This window comes from Arvicola amphibius, chromosome 8 (assembly GCF_903992535.2).
Source record: "Arvicola amphibius chromosome 8, mArvAmp1.2, whole genome shotgun sequence".
Taxonomy (NCBI): Eukaryota; Metazoa; Chordata; class Mammalia; order Rodentia; family Cricetidae; genus Arvicola; species Arvicola amphibius.
The window spans coordinates 69,423,965-69,438,802 of record NC_052054.1 but is presented as its reverse complement, the minus strand read 5'-3'; the positions used below and the strand labels follow the sequence as shown (position 1 = coordinate 69,438,802).

The 14,838-nt window shown below is 40.9% G+C and overlaps 1 protein-coding gene across 1 annotated transcript; it reads left to right on the top strand.

The window, feature by feature from the left end:
* Positions 1-13,600: 13,600 nt before the first annotated feature.
* Positions 13,601-14,546, top strand: LOC119821571 (vomeronasal type-1 receptor 4-like). Its single transcript, XM_038340668.1, is given in 2 exon segments — positions 13,601-13,930; positions 13,932-14,546. Coding segments are annotated over 2 exon segments (945 nt in total).
* Positions 14,547-14,838: the final 292 nt, after the last annotated feature.

The following is a 14,838-nucleotide window of genomic DNA, read 5'->3' as shown; positions in this document are numbered from 1 at the left end:
GCAGAGGTAGGCGGATCTCTGAGTTCGAGGCCAGCCTGGTCTACAAGAGCTAGTTCCAGGACAAACTACAGGGAAACCCTGTCTCAAAAAAAAAAAAACTAACCTTAGTAAAGATACAGATGCTTTTAAAAACAAAGAAATAGGCTATGCAGTTGTGTAAAAATATACGCAAGTAATGAAAACTCACAGTGATAATCTTAATGCAATCACATTCACAGTGCACAAAATATAAATGACACATAACATTTTTAATCGGCTATTTGAATATTCTGAGAGCAAAAATGTTCTCTTGTTTCTTTCTGTGAATGAAACTGTCAGCCTGTTGTCATGTTAGAGGAAAAATGAAAAAAATTCACATTTTGTCTGAGTGCTAAAAGATTCACCATTTCACACCAATTCAAATATTCAAGCACAATGGAGAGAATAAAGGTCGCTTGTGCTACTGATGGGAGTGTCACTATGAACATGGGAACATTAGTCTTTACAGCACTGCATACACTGCATATAGATTCAACTCTCATTAATAAATATGGAAAATTTAAAAAATGAAAAGACATTTTCAAACTAAAAGAAAATTTTCATCTTAAATACATTTTCTTTCAGAAAAGAAATGCTAAGGGGACACACTTATACATGCAATCAACCAACTTCTGCAGCAGCATAAAACTTAAAATTGAGAATAAAAATACAAGAATATCATCTATACATATTCCAGCTTAGAACATTAAATGAGACATAACAATCAGAAACAATATGATGTAATTTTTTTTTCAAAACAGGGTTTCTCTGTGTAGCCCTGACTGTTGTGGAGCTCACTCTGTAGACAGGACTGGTTTTGAACTCACTGAGATCTGCTTGCCTCTCTCTGCCTTCCAGTGCGGGAAGTCAAAGTGTTCCTCACCTTGATGGGAAATCTTACAACATCTTCTTGCAGTTAACCAAGCCAACAGATAAAAGAGAAAATGGGATATAAAAATTTGAGCTAGAGAACCTGGAGAGATGGCTCAGTGGGACAGAACACAGGCTGCTCTTTCAGAGGATCCAGGTTCATTCCCAGCACCCACATAGCAACTCATAACTGTCTGTACCTGCACTTCCAGGAGATCTGACAATTTCATCCAGACAAGAACGAAGGCAAAGCACCAAAAGACATAACATAAAAATTAAATAAATTATATAAAAAGGAAAATCTTTTAAAAATTAAGCTGGAGAACTGATAGCCTTAGTGTAACAAAACTGCACAGTTACGGGAAAGCAGCGATCGTTTGTTGTCTGGCCAATGTGACTATAGAACCAATGTCAAGGAAAGGATCATCAATGGCCTAGTTTGCTGTTAGACTAAATTTTATGTCTATAATGTTGTGTTATAGAGAAACTTAGTAGGGCTGGAGAGATGACTCTGAGATCAAAGTGTTTGTCATGTGAGCACTGGAAAGTGAGCTCAAACACCAAGCACCGATGCAAAGGCTGAGTGTGGTGGGTTAGACAGGCTGGTGACAGGTGGATTCCCCAAAGTCCATCGAACAGCTGATTGAGCCAACTGATGTGCTCCAAGCTGAATGAGAGATCCTGTCTCAAAAAATTAAGAGGAGGTATAGGAAGGCACACGACATCATTGTCTGTCCTGTACACACACGAACAAGCAATCACATAGTCACATATGTGCATATACCTCACACAAAAGAAAGTGAAAAACTCCCAATTCCCATCATGTTAAAAACAAATGAATATCTTGGCAATGACAGAATGAAAAAAGTCCATTGTGAAAATGAACTGTAGAGTGTCTCTTGTAGAAATGTGTGTGTGAAATAGATAAAAGATGTTAGGAAACAATAGAATTATATTGAAAAGGATTTCATATGAAATCTAAAATAAAGGAGATGAATGAATAGAAGCAGAAATATAGCAAGCAACAGAAATATACAGGAAACATAAAGCCAAGGCCACTACGTTGAAGGGAATACTGCAACACTCCTCTGTGAGACTGCACTGTTGTCCGGGAGGAAAGACAGAGACTAGGACAGAATGCTGCATACAGCGTCTGGATAACCACAAATGCATCTTCAAAGATTATGTTATGACTACCTAGGCTTAAAGAGGAATGTGCAAAATCCTATAAGGTGTAACACCCCTCCAAATATTTTAGAATTCTAAAATGTCATAGATGGACAATATTCTCGTGAGATTGAATTATTGACTAAATCAGATGAAAAGGTATTAACAAAGAAGGAAAATGGGGGCTTGAGATGTCTCAGTGGTTAAAAGTACTGGCTGGTCTGCCTGGGAGCCTGGCTTTGATTATACACAGATGCCCTTAATTGTCTGTAATACCAGTTCTAAGGCATCTGACATCTATGACTGTTTTCCTTGGGCACAGACATACATGCAGGCAAATCACCACACAATAATATACATGAATAAAAATTAAAAACAAAAAAATGGTAAAAGTATTTAAGAATATCAAGAGAAGTATTATACAGAAAAATAACAAAGGGGATAGCCTAAATTGAGAGAGAATGATGGGAAATATAAATCTAAAAACAAATCAAAATGCCCAAAGTGTAGGGATGGTAGACGTGGGGAGAAGAGAGAAGCAGTGGAAAGGTTGCCATACCTCCCTCCCAGTCTGAGTGCTGAGGACTGCGAAGTCTTATTCAGGGCAGTGTGAATCCCACAGGCGCGAAGCATCAAAGGCAAGAAGCGTCTTGGAAAGGCTGCCTAGCAGGAGCCATGACTAAATAAGGGGCAAGATAAGAGGACTCTTCTTCCCAGTGGACACAGTACAGCTTGTCACCGATGGCGCCAGTGACCTTGTTAACTGTGCATTATTCTGATGCACTCCAAGGAAACTTTCACTCTCCCAAAACAATGTGGATCCCATGGTAATTGACTAAGGCAAGCAAATAAGTGTGCAGTCTCTGTCTGAAGATGTTTGTGCATTTTCCCAAGTTGAACTACATCAGAAAGGAAACTTTACAATCTAGGAAATCATTAAAAGTTTTCACACAGCTGTGGAAATTATCACAGCCATTATACATTTCTTTCTCTGTCTCCCTCTTTCTCCCTCCCTTTCTCCCTCCCTTTCTCCCCCTCCCTTTTTCCCTCCCTTTCTCCCCCTTCATCTCTCCCCTTCCTCTCTCTCTCTCTCTCTCTCTCTCTCTCTCCTCTCTCTCTCTCTCGGTCTCTCTCTCTCGCTCTCTCCTCTCCTCTCCTCGATCCTCTCTCTCTCTCTCATCGTCGTCATCTCTCTCCTCTCATCCTCTCTCTCTCTCTCTCTCTCTCTCTCTCTCTCTCTCTCTCGACAGGATTTCTTTGGATAACAGTCCTGGCTGTCCTTGAACTCACAGAGATCCGCCTCCTGACTTCTGGGATTAAAGCCGTGGACCACCACTGCCTGGTTCTCTTATATTTCTTTTAAAAGTTATCATTAATATTTTATTTTATGTGTTTAAATGTTTTTAGCATGTCTTTGCCACACTTGCATGCAATGCTCACAGAGGCCAGAAGAGGGCAGTGGAACCCCTGGAACTGGAGTTACAGATGGTTGTGAACCACCATGTAGGTCCTGGGACTCAATCAAGCCAGGGTCCTCTGGAATAGCTGCAGTGCTCTTAAACTTTGGGCAATCTCTCCAGTCCAGCTCCTCATCTCTAATTTTATTAATTTTGTCCTTTTCTCTCCATAATTTCAATACTTTGGCTACAAGTTTGTCAGTCTTGTTGATTGTTTTCAAAGAACCAGCTCTTCATTTCACTGAAATGTTTTTGTTTTGTTTTTGTTTCTATTTCATTGCTTCAGCCCTGAGTTTAATAATTTCTTGGAGTATACTTTTTGGGTGTTATTTCTCCCAGGACAGCCAGAATTACATTAACAAACATTGTCTCAAAAAAATAATGGAAACTGAACAACTGAATGAAAAATGAGTTAAGATAAAAATCAAGAAGGAAATTTAAAATTTGTCAGAACTGAATGAAAATGAATACACAGCATACCCAACCTTATGGGACACAATGAAGGTGGTTCTATGAAAACAAGTTCATAGCACTAAGTGCCTACATTAAAAAAAAATTAGAGAGATCTCATACTTAGCAATGAGTTCTAGAACAGCAAGAAGAAATGGCACGTGGTCTGGGCCTCAACCTGTGGCCTTGTTGGTGTCTGAGGGCTGTGCCACAACCAGAGCCACACTGGTCTGAGTGGCCTGTGGTCACCCGGGGTCTTGGTGTTGTCCAACAACACTGCTGCTGCCAAGGACCACATCTGGCTATGTGTTCCTATAGCAGCCAGGGTCTGAGACAACATCTGTGGCTCTTGTTACAACCAAAGGCCATGTGGTGGCCTGTCATCTGATCAGCCATCTGGGACCATGTTGATGCCCAGGGGCCATGCTGCAATCAGGGCCATACAGGTGTGAGTGGCACATGCTACTACCTGGTGCCATGCTGGCATCCAGGCCAGAGCTGCAGCGGGGTGCCATGCCTGGGTCCATGACCCTACTGCCGCCAGGGTCTGTGTTGATGTCCATGGCTCCTGTTGCCATCGAGGGCTATGCTTATTCCCAAGGCTGTCATCTGGGACTGTGTTGGTGTCCAATGACCACGCTGCCACTGGGGCCCTGGTGATAGACCCTGGCTGCTGCCAAAGACTTTGTCTGAATATGTGTTTCTACCACAGTTAGGGTCAATGTTGAAGTCTGTGAACCATGTTGCCACTAGGGTCCGCCCACGTGGAGACCCAGGGTCTAGACCACAATCTCTGGCCTTGTTGGAGTCTGGGGGCCATGATTCAGCTGGGTCATTCAGATCTGGGTGGCCTGTGCTTCTACACAATGTCATGGTGACTTATGGATGAGAGCTGCAGCTGAGGACCATGTCTAAGTTCATGGTCCCATCATGCTGGGGTCTGTGCTGAAGTATGAGAAGTCACAAGGCCCCCGGGGCTGAGGCCGCAACCTGTGACCATGGTCTCCGGGGCCGTGGCGCCACCCGAGCCATCCTGATAAGTGGCCAGTGCTTCCACCTGGAGCCAGGAGGTCATCTGACCCAATTTGCTGCCAAGGGCCATGTCTGGGTCGGTGGTCTAGCTGCAGCTAGGGTCTGTCGATGTCTGTGGCCTGTGTCACCTCAGGAGGCCATAGGAAGCGTGGGTGGTGAAATCAGAGGTCCAAGCTGAGCCGGCCCCACCCTTCACTAGCCCTGCCTCTCATTGAACCCTGCAACAAGAGAGCTGGCCCCACCCCTCATAGGAGAGTCAGTCCGTGCCCTGGGAGAGATGACCGACCCCGTACCACAGGTGAAGGAGAACTGACCCTGATGGCACAGGCATAGGGTATCTGGTTCTGCCCCCTCCTCAGAGATGGGCAGTCCCAGTGGTCTGGTTTGTCCTGCTCAGCCACCACCCAGACCCACATCCGGGTCTTGAGTTGGCCAGATGAAGCTCGTGAAGAGACTGGTCCTACGGAATGGTACCCGCAGGATGTCTATGACTAGGTATGGTTCTAGGATACCCCAGAGCAGTTTAGGTTGGAATCCAGTGAAGACAGTATACCAAAAACCAGAGGCCTTGAACCAGTCCAGTGACTCACTGCAATGAACATTTGCTAGGAAAGCTGATTAGGAAAACATGGTACATACTATGTGACATGCCAACTCCTAATGCAACCAGGATGAATGAAGAGGTGTTGGAGAAATCGAGAAAAAGGGAGAATTGAAGAGATTTGGGGTTTTTTTTAATTTGCTCTGTTCTCTGTATCTCGACAGATATAAGAAAATTAACATAACACCCTGCATCCTATCTGACCACTATGGATTAAAGATGGATATCAACAAAATAAGCAACACAAAGTATACTAAGTCATGGAAATTAGGGCCAACCCATGGTGGTGCACTGCTTTAATTCCAGAACTCAGAAGACAGAAGCAGGAGGATCTCTCTGTGAATTCAAGGTCAGCCTGGTCTATACAGCAAGTTCCTGGGCAGGCAGGATTACATTAACATACCTTGTCCCAAGAAAATAATTATTAGAAACTGAACAACTGGATGGAAACTGAGTTAAGAAATAAATCAAGAAAGAAATTTAAAATGTATCAGAACTGAATGAAAATGAATACACAGCATACCCAAACTTATGGGACACAATGAAGGCAGTTCTAAGAAGCAAGTTCATAGCACTAAGTGCCTACATAAAAAAACAAAAACTGATACTGAGCCTATAGTTCATGATCCTAGAGAAGCTAAGTAGTAAGGTGAACTCTAAGAAAAACATATATAGGTCCTCCTGGAAAGTTGAAACAGACAAGATCACATGACAAAATTGGGAGCATGGGGTGAGAGTAGAAGGGAGGGGAGAAGGGAAAGTGGAGGGGAGAAGGGGAGGAGTGAGGAGAACTTGAGTGAATGGGATTGTCGAGTAGTAAGAAGGATGATGTGGAGTAGTAAGTAAGAGATAAAAGCAAGGGATATCTTGATTGAGGGAGCCATTATAGGGTTAGCAAGAAATCTGGCTCTAGAGAAATTTCTAGGAATCCACAAGGATGATCCCAGCTAAGACCCTAAGCAATAGGGAGAGGGGCCAGATCTTGACTAGCCCTGTAGTCAGACTGAAGAATATCTTAAATATCATCATAGAACCTTCATCCAGCAACTGATGGAAGCAGAAAGAGAGACCCGCATTGGAGCACTGGACTGAGCTCCCAGAGTTCAGCTGAAGAGTGAGAGGAGTGAGAATATGAACAAAGAGGTCAAGACCATGAGGGGTTCACCCACTGAAACAGTCTACCTGAGCTAATGGGAGCTCACAAACTCCAACCAGACTGGGAAGCAACAAGCATAGGATCAAACTACTCCCTCTGAATGTGGTTGACGGCTACATGGTTGAGGCAGACTGAGGGACCACTGGTGATGGCACCAGGATTTAACCCTACTACATTTGCTGGCTTTTTTGGGAACCTATTCTCTGTATGTATACCTTGCTCAGCCTAGACATAGTAGGGAGGGCCTTGGAGCTTCCCCAAAGCAATATGCCTTACCCTCTCTAAGGAGTGGATGGGGGTGGAGTGGGAGAGTAGTTGGAGGAAATGGGTGGAGGTGAGGGAGTGGTATGTATAATTTTAAAAAAAAAGATAGTTTGTTTTCTTTTTAATAAATAAATAAATAAAAGAATGAAAGGAAAAAACGAATGAAAAAAATTGGAGAGATCTCATACTAGTCACTTAGCAGCATACCTGAACATCAAAAAGAAATGGCACCCAGAAAGAGTATACTGCAAGAAATTATCAAACTCAGAGCTGAAGCAATGAACTACAAACAACAACAAAAATAGAAAGTAACAATGAAATGAAAAGTTGATTGTCTCATAGAAGAGAAAGTGGGAAGTACACTTGAACGTATTGGCACAGGAGACCACTTCTTTAACAGAAACCCAGTAGCATAGACAATGAGAGAGACAATTAATAAATGGGACCTCCTAACACTGAGAAACTTCTGTAAAACAAAAGACATAATCAACAAGATAAAACAGCAGCCTACAAATTGGTTCTTTGAGAACAATCAACAAGACTGACAAACTTGTAGCCAAAGTATTGAAGTGATGGAGAGAAAAGGACAAAATTAATAAAATTAGAGATGAGGAGCTGGACTGGAGAGATTGCCCAGAGGTTAAGAGCACTGCAGCTATTGCAGAGGACCCTGGCTTGATCACATCTCTAACTCCAGTTCCAGGGGTTCACTGCCCTCTTCTGGCCTCTGTGAGCATTGCATGCATGTACGGCAAAGGCTTACATGCTAAAAACTTTTAAACACATAAAATAAAATAATATTTTAAAGAAATACAAAAGAGCCGGGCAGTGGTGGTGTACACCTTTAATCCCAGGACTCAAGAGGGAAAGGCAGGTGGATCTTGGGAGTTCGAGGCCAGCCTGATCTACAGAACAAGTTCCAGGATGGCCAGGGATATTCCACAGAGATATCTTGTCTCAAAAAATAAAATAAAAGAGGGAGGGAGGAAAGAAAGAAAGAAAGAAGGGAGGGAGGAAGGAAGGAAGGGAGGAAGGAAGGAAGGAAGGAAGGAAGGAAGGAAGGAAGACAAAAGAACCAGTGTAATTATTTGTACCTTCTCAGATAATAGTGCAATAAGCTAGAAATCAGTAGCAAGAGAAATTGCACAAAGATTTGAATGTTGAACAATACAGTTTTCAATGAACAGTGGGCCTTTGGAGACACCAACAGGGAAGTATAGAAATTCCTGGCATCAGATGATAATGGCTGTGATAATTTCCACAGCTGCATGAAAACTTTTAATGATTTCCTAGATTGTAAAGTTTCCTTTTTGATGTAGTTCAACTTGGGAAAATGCACAAACATCTTCAGACAGAGACTGCACACTTATTTAGTTGGTTTAGTCAATTACCATGGGATCCACATTGTTTTGGGAGAGTGAAAGTTTCCTTGGAGTGCATCAGAATAATGCACAGTTAACAAGGTCACTGGCGCCATCGGTGACAAGCTGTACTGTGTCCACTGGGAAGAAGAGTCCTCTTATCTTGCCCCTTATTTAGTCATGGCTCCTGCTAGGCAGCCTTTCCAAGATGCTTCTTGCTTATGATGCTTCGCGCCTGTGGGATTCACACTGCCCTGAATAAGACTTCGCAGTCCTCAGCACTCAGACTGGGAGGGAGGTATGGCAACCTTTCCACTGCTTCTCTCTTCTCCCCACGTCTACCATCCCTACACTTTGGGCATTTTGATTTGTTTTTAGATTTATATTTCCCATCATTCTCTCTCAATTTAGGCTATCCCCTTTGTTATTTTTCTGTATAATACTTCTCTTGATCTTCATATATTTTTACCATTTTTTGTTTTTAATTTTTATTCATGTATATTATTGTGTGGTGATTTGCCTTCATGTATCTCTGTGCACGACATGGTGCAATGCCCCAGGAAAACAGTCAGAGATGCCAGATGCCCTAGAACTGGTATTACAGACAATTAAAGGCATCTGTGTGGTGTTGGTAATCAAAGCCAGGCCCTCAGGTAGACCAACCAGTACTCTTAATCACTGAGACATCTCAAGTCCCCATTTTCCTTCTTCGTTAATACTTTTCATCTGATCTAGTCAATGATTCAATCTCATGAGAATATTGTCCATCTATGACATTTTAGAATCTCAAATATTTGGAGGGATGTTACATCTTAGAGGATTTTGCACATTCCTCTTAAAGCCCCTTATTGGCCTAGGTATTCAAAACATAGTCTTTGAAGATGTGTTTGCCATTTTCCAGACACTGTATGCAGCATTCTGTCCTAATCTCTGTCTTTCCTCCTGCACAACAGTGTAGTCTCACAGAGGAGTGTTGCAGTATTCCCTTCAACGTAGTGGCCTTGGCTTTATGTTTCCTGTACATTTCTGTTGCTTGCTATATTTCTGCTTCTATTCATTCATCTCCTTTATTTTAGATTTCATATGAAATCCTTTTCAATATAATTCTATTGTTTCCTAACATCTTTTATCTATTTCACACACACATTTCTACAAGAGACACTCTACAGTTCATTTTCACAATGGACTTTTTTCATTCTGTCATTGCCAAGATATTCATTTGTTTTTAACATGATGGGAATTGGGAGTTTTTCACTTTCTTTTGTGTGAGGTATATGCACATATGTGACTATGTGATTGCTTGTTCGTGTGTGTACAGGACAGACAATGATGTCGTGTGCCTTCCTATACCTCCTCTTAATTTTTTGAGACAGGATCTCTCATTCAGCTTGGAGCACATCAGTTGGCTCAATCAGCTGCTCGATGGGCTTTGGGGAATCCACCTGTCACCAGCCTGTCTAACCCACCACACTCAGCCTTTGCATCGGTGCTTGGTGTTTGAGCTCACTTTCCAGTGCTCACATGACAAACACTTTGATCTCAGAGTCATCTCTCCAGCCCTACTAAGTTTCTCTATAACACAACATTATAGACATAAAATTTAGTCTAACAGCAAACTAGGCCATTGATGATCCTTTCCTTGACATTGGTTCTATAGTCACATTGGCCAGACAACAAACGATCGCTGCTTTCCCGTAACTGTGCAGTTTTGTTACACTAAGGCTATCAGTTCTCCAGCTTAATTTTTAAAAGATTTTCCTTTTTATATAATTTATTTAATTTTTATGTTATGTCTATTGGTGCTTTGCCTGCGTCCATGTCTGGATGATATTGTCAGATCTCCTGGAAGTGCAGGTACAGACAGTTATGAGTTGCTATGTGGGTGCTGGGAATGAACCTGGATCCTCTGAAAGAGCAGCCTGTGTTCTGTCCCACTGAGCCATCTCTCCAGGTTCTCTAGCTCAAATTTTTATATCCCATTCTCTCTTTTATCTGTTGGCTTGGTTAACTGCAAGAAGATGTTGTAAGATTTCCCATCAAGGTGAGGATGGTGACAAACACTTTGACTTCCCGCACTGGAAGGCAGAGAGAGGCAAGCAGATCTCAGTGAGTTCAAAACCAGTCCTGTCTACAGAGTGAGCTCCACAACAGTCAGAGCTACAAATAGAAAACCCTGTCATGAAAAAAAAAACCATCATATTGCTTCTGATTGTTATGCCTCATCTAATGCTGTAGCCTTGAATATGTATAGATGATATTTGTGTATTTTTATTCTCAAATTTAAGTTTAATGTTGCTGCAATAGTTGGTTGATTGCATGTAGTAAGTGTGTACCCTTAGCATTTCTCTTGTGAAATAAAATTTACTTAAGGTGAAAATTTTCTTCTAGTTTGAAAATGTTCTTCAATTTTTTTTTAGTTTTGCATCTTTCTTAATGAGAGTTGAACCCATATACAGTGTATTCAATGCTGTAAAGACTAATGTTTCCCATTTTCATTGTGACGCTCTAGCTGTGGGCTTATCATCACTTGCACAAGGGAACTTTTACTTCTCCATGGGCTTGATATATTTGAATTGGTGTGAAATGGTGAATCTTTAGCACTGAGACAGAATGTAAATTTTTCATTCTCCCTCAATGTGCCAACATGCTGACAGTTTCATTCACAGTAAGAAAAAAGAGAACACCTCCAGTTTTGCTCTCAGTAAAATTCAAATAGCCTATTTTAAATATTGTGTGTCATCTATGTTTTGTAGACTGTGAATGTGATTGCATTAAGATTATCGCTGTTATGTTTGATTACTTACAAAAATTTTTATACAACTGGATAGTTGATTTCTCTGTTTTTAATGCATCTATATCTTTGCTAAGTTAATTTTTATTATACTTTTATTTTTGAAGATATAATGCATGTATAGAATTATGTATGATAACACTTGTTTTAAATTTGTCACATCTTTTTACATACACATAGCAGTTGCTCTGCTGTTTAGGAATATGTCTATTCCTCATTGTTCAAATTTCCTTTTTTTTTGACACAGGATTTCTCTGTGTACCACTAACTGTCCTGAAACTCGCTTCGTGGACAAAGCTGACCTCAACCTCACTGACATCCACCTGTGTCTGCCTCCCACAGGCTAGGAATAAAGGACTGTGCCACCGCATTCTGGCAAGTTTTATTTTTTTAATGTCAAAAATAGTGCATGATAATCTTTTTAGATTCCATTTTCCATTGATAGCATCTTCCTGCGCAAGTCATAGTGTGAGTCTGTTTCATCTGGGTTCAGATGACAGCCTGGCATTTTATCCTAGAACTCTTATTCTTTGCAGGAAAAAAAAGTAATAACATGGCTGCTGGAGGGAATTTTTAGGACCGTGCTGAGTAAGGAAATTATGAAAAGTTAGGGCATTTGAGGGTAGATACAGAGCAAGGAGAAAAGAGGAGTAAACAACAAATTCCTGGTGAATGGCGAGGAGGATGACAATCAATCCAGGATAACACTTGGGAAGATGTGAATGATGCAAGAAACAAATGTGGCTCAGCAAAAGCCATATGGCACAGTAGAGATGAGATGTGTTTTCAAAGCTTAGAGGAGGGTGGGTGTTGTCTAACTATATAATATGTGACAGTGGCAAACATTGACAAGTCATGAAACAAGTAAACACTGATATAAGGAATAACTGGGATTGTGGAAGAACAATATCTCTGTGTAGTGAAACTCATTAAGTAATTTAAATGTTAATCACTCATAACAGAATACCTTGGCTATGGTAGGGACTCATGTCAAGGCAGAGATTTGTGGTGCATGGAGAAATTCAGAAGGGCACAATGAGAAAAGTCTAATAGACCTTGTCAGAATAAAAGAGACTGCTGAGGGATCCATAGATGTCTGCAAAGAAAAAAGGTTTGTATTTCAGGTGACTGAAATAATTAAATCGGTGGAGGAATGGGTCTAAAATTAATATACAGTAAAACTCCCCCAAATCCATTGAACATGGGAGATATTACTATGTTGTAAAATTCAAGGTCAAACTTCATGAGTATCATGTCTTTGCCATTCTCTGTGTAACTGTGGACCTGAGATCTCTGCTTCTGCAACAGCAAAACAGAAGAATCTTCTAGTGGAAATGTAATTCAGGTGTTGCAAAATACATAACTCTTTGTTACAGTGGTTTATCAGCCAGAATCGGCCTGACTGTTTCAATGACCAAATGTCATAGGAAACACACTTGGTGAAGATGTGCTCAACACTGGATACGCAGTCTCACCCTTGCCATCACTGTCTGCATATCAGCAGCTCAGCTCTAAGTTGTCAGCGAAACAGACAATGAAATGAAATGCTTCAGGACGTGCTGGTTACCCTGTAAGGTGAAATGAGAGGCAGAGTCCCACATGGAAAGTCTAAGTATTCACTCATCACTAAGCTACAGAAACATATCTTCAGCCAAAACACTGACCTTCAAGTAAACGTATTACTATATATGTGTTAGAAATAAATATTGTTATAAACATGAAAACAATATCAATTGATGAATGAAAATTCCTGGGAGCTGGAGGGATGGATTAACAGTTAAAGACCATTCCAGAGTGCCAGGGTTCAATTCCCAGGCAGGCATAGAGTGCACAGACATGCAGGCAATGTGCCCATACACAAAAATACATAACTTTTAAAATTCTTATAACATGCAAATTTGGCTTTCACCTAGGTCAAAACATCCTTCTGCCTGACATAACAGTGTTCAGGGTATCGGTGGATTCGACTGCCTACTTTCCAACACTTTATTCTGTCCTCTAAGATGGTCAAGAATACCTGGAAGCAGTTGCTAAGAGGTCATTTGTGGACCTAACATTGAAAGGATTTGGATATTTCTCCAGGCGGTGGGGCACAGGCCTCTAATTCCAGCACTTAAGAGACAAAGATAGGTGGATCTCTGTGAGGTCAAGACCAGCCTGGGATACAGAGCAAGTCCCAGAACAACCAGTGAAACTTGGAAAAGCCCTGTCCAAAAAGACAAAAAAAAAGAAAGAAAAGAAAGAAAGGAGGAAAGAAAAGATAAGAAAAGAAAAGAAAAGAAAAGAAAAGAAAGGAGTTGGACATTTCATCACTTATCAGCTCTGCTCCTGAGCTGGCAATCATTAATTTTCCCACAATTGCCGTTTCAAAACTAGATTCATGATACAGTCCATTTATCTGTCACTGTAGGCCTAACACATCTGACGAACATCATGATTATAAGTAATTCCGTCTTGGGGGTCTTTCTCATATCGCAGTTATGTGTTGGCGTCATAGGGAACACTTCACTGTTCATTTTATACATTTACACTTTCCTCTTTAAGCCTCATTTTAAGAAGTTGATAGATCTGTTTTTCATGCACCTGACAATAGCTAATATGGTGACGATCGTGTTCACATTGATACCGGATATCGTGTCAACCTTTGAAGTACCCAATTTTCTGGATGATATCGGTTGTAAGGTTGTTTCATGTATATACAGAATTGCCCGTGGTCTGTCCATCAGTACCACCTGTATTTTAAGCACATTTCAAGCTGTCACCCGTGACTCCCAGTAATTCTCAGTGGGTTTGGCTTAAGCACAAACTATCAACATGGACGTTTTCTTTTTTAATTTGCTCCTGGCTCATTAACCTGGCCATCTATGGATATATGGTTGAAATGGTAATAGCCAAAACCAATTATACAAAAGTTGGAAATGGATTTTCCCATGCTTACTGTCAAAACAGGAATTTTGGGAACAAAAATTCAGGATCATTTTTAAGCATCATATTCATGCATGATCTCTTATATGTGGCCATCATGATATGGACCAGCCTGTACATGGTAATTCTCCTCTACAGACACCGCAAGAGAGCCCAGTATCTCCGAAGCCCAAGCCTCTCCAGCCAGCAATCTCCCGAGCTCAGAGCCACTCACAGCATCTTGCTGCTGGTGAGCTGTTTTGTGATCTTGTATTGGTTGAACAATTTCATCACCCTTTATGGGTTTTATTCACAAACAAAAATTCCAAGATTGGAGGGAGTTAATGCATTTTGGGCAACATGCTATCCAACCATCTGCCCTTTTTTAATAATGAAGAATAATAAACTTATTTTGCACTTCACTTCTTCCTTTTCTGCACTGAGAATGACCTGTTTTCAACGTACACTGAACTGAAACCCACACTTTCTTAGAGTTTGAACACTTCTTAATGATTCCCTTGAGAATAAAGAATTTGAATGTGGACCTCAAATACCTGATATGACCTTGTTATAACTCAGACATTCTGTAAGCTATTAAAATTCAAGGAGCTAACATTTTTCTAGAATACAACTCTGTGTTCATTATTTTAATAATTTCAACATTTACTACTGAGTCAAGTTGACACTATGGGAAAAATGAATTAATTTTAAGTATTTTGAACAATAGTATATTTATCAATTTTTCTCTATTAAAATACTTCTAATCA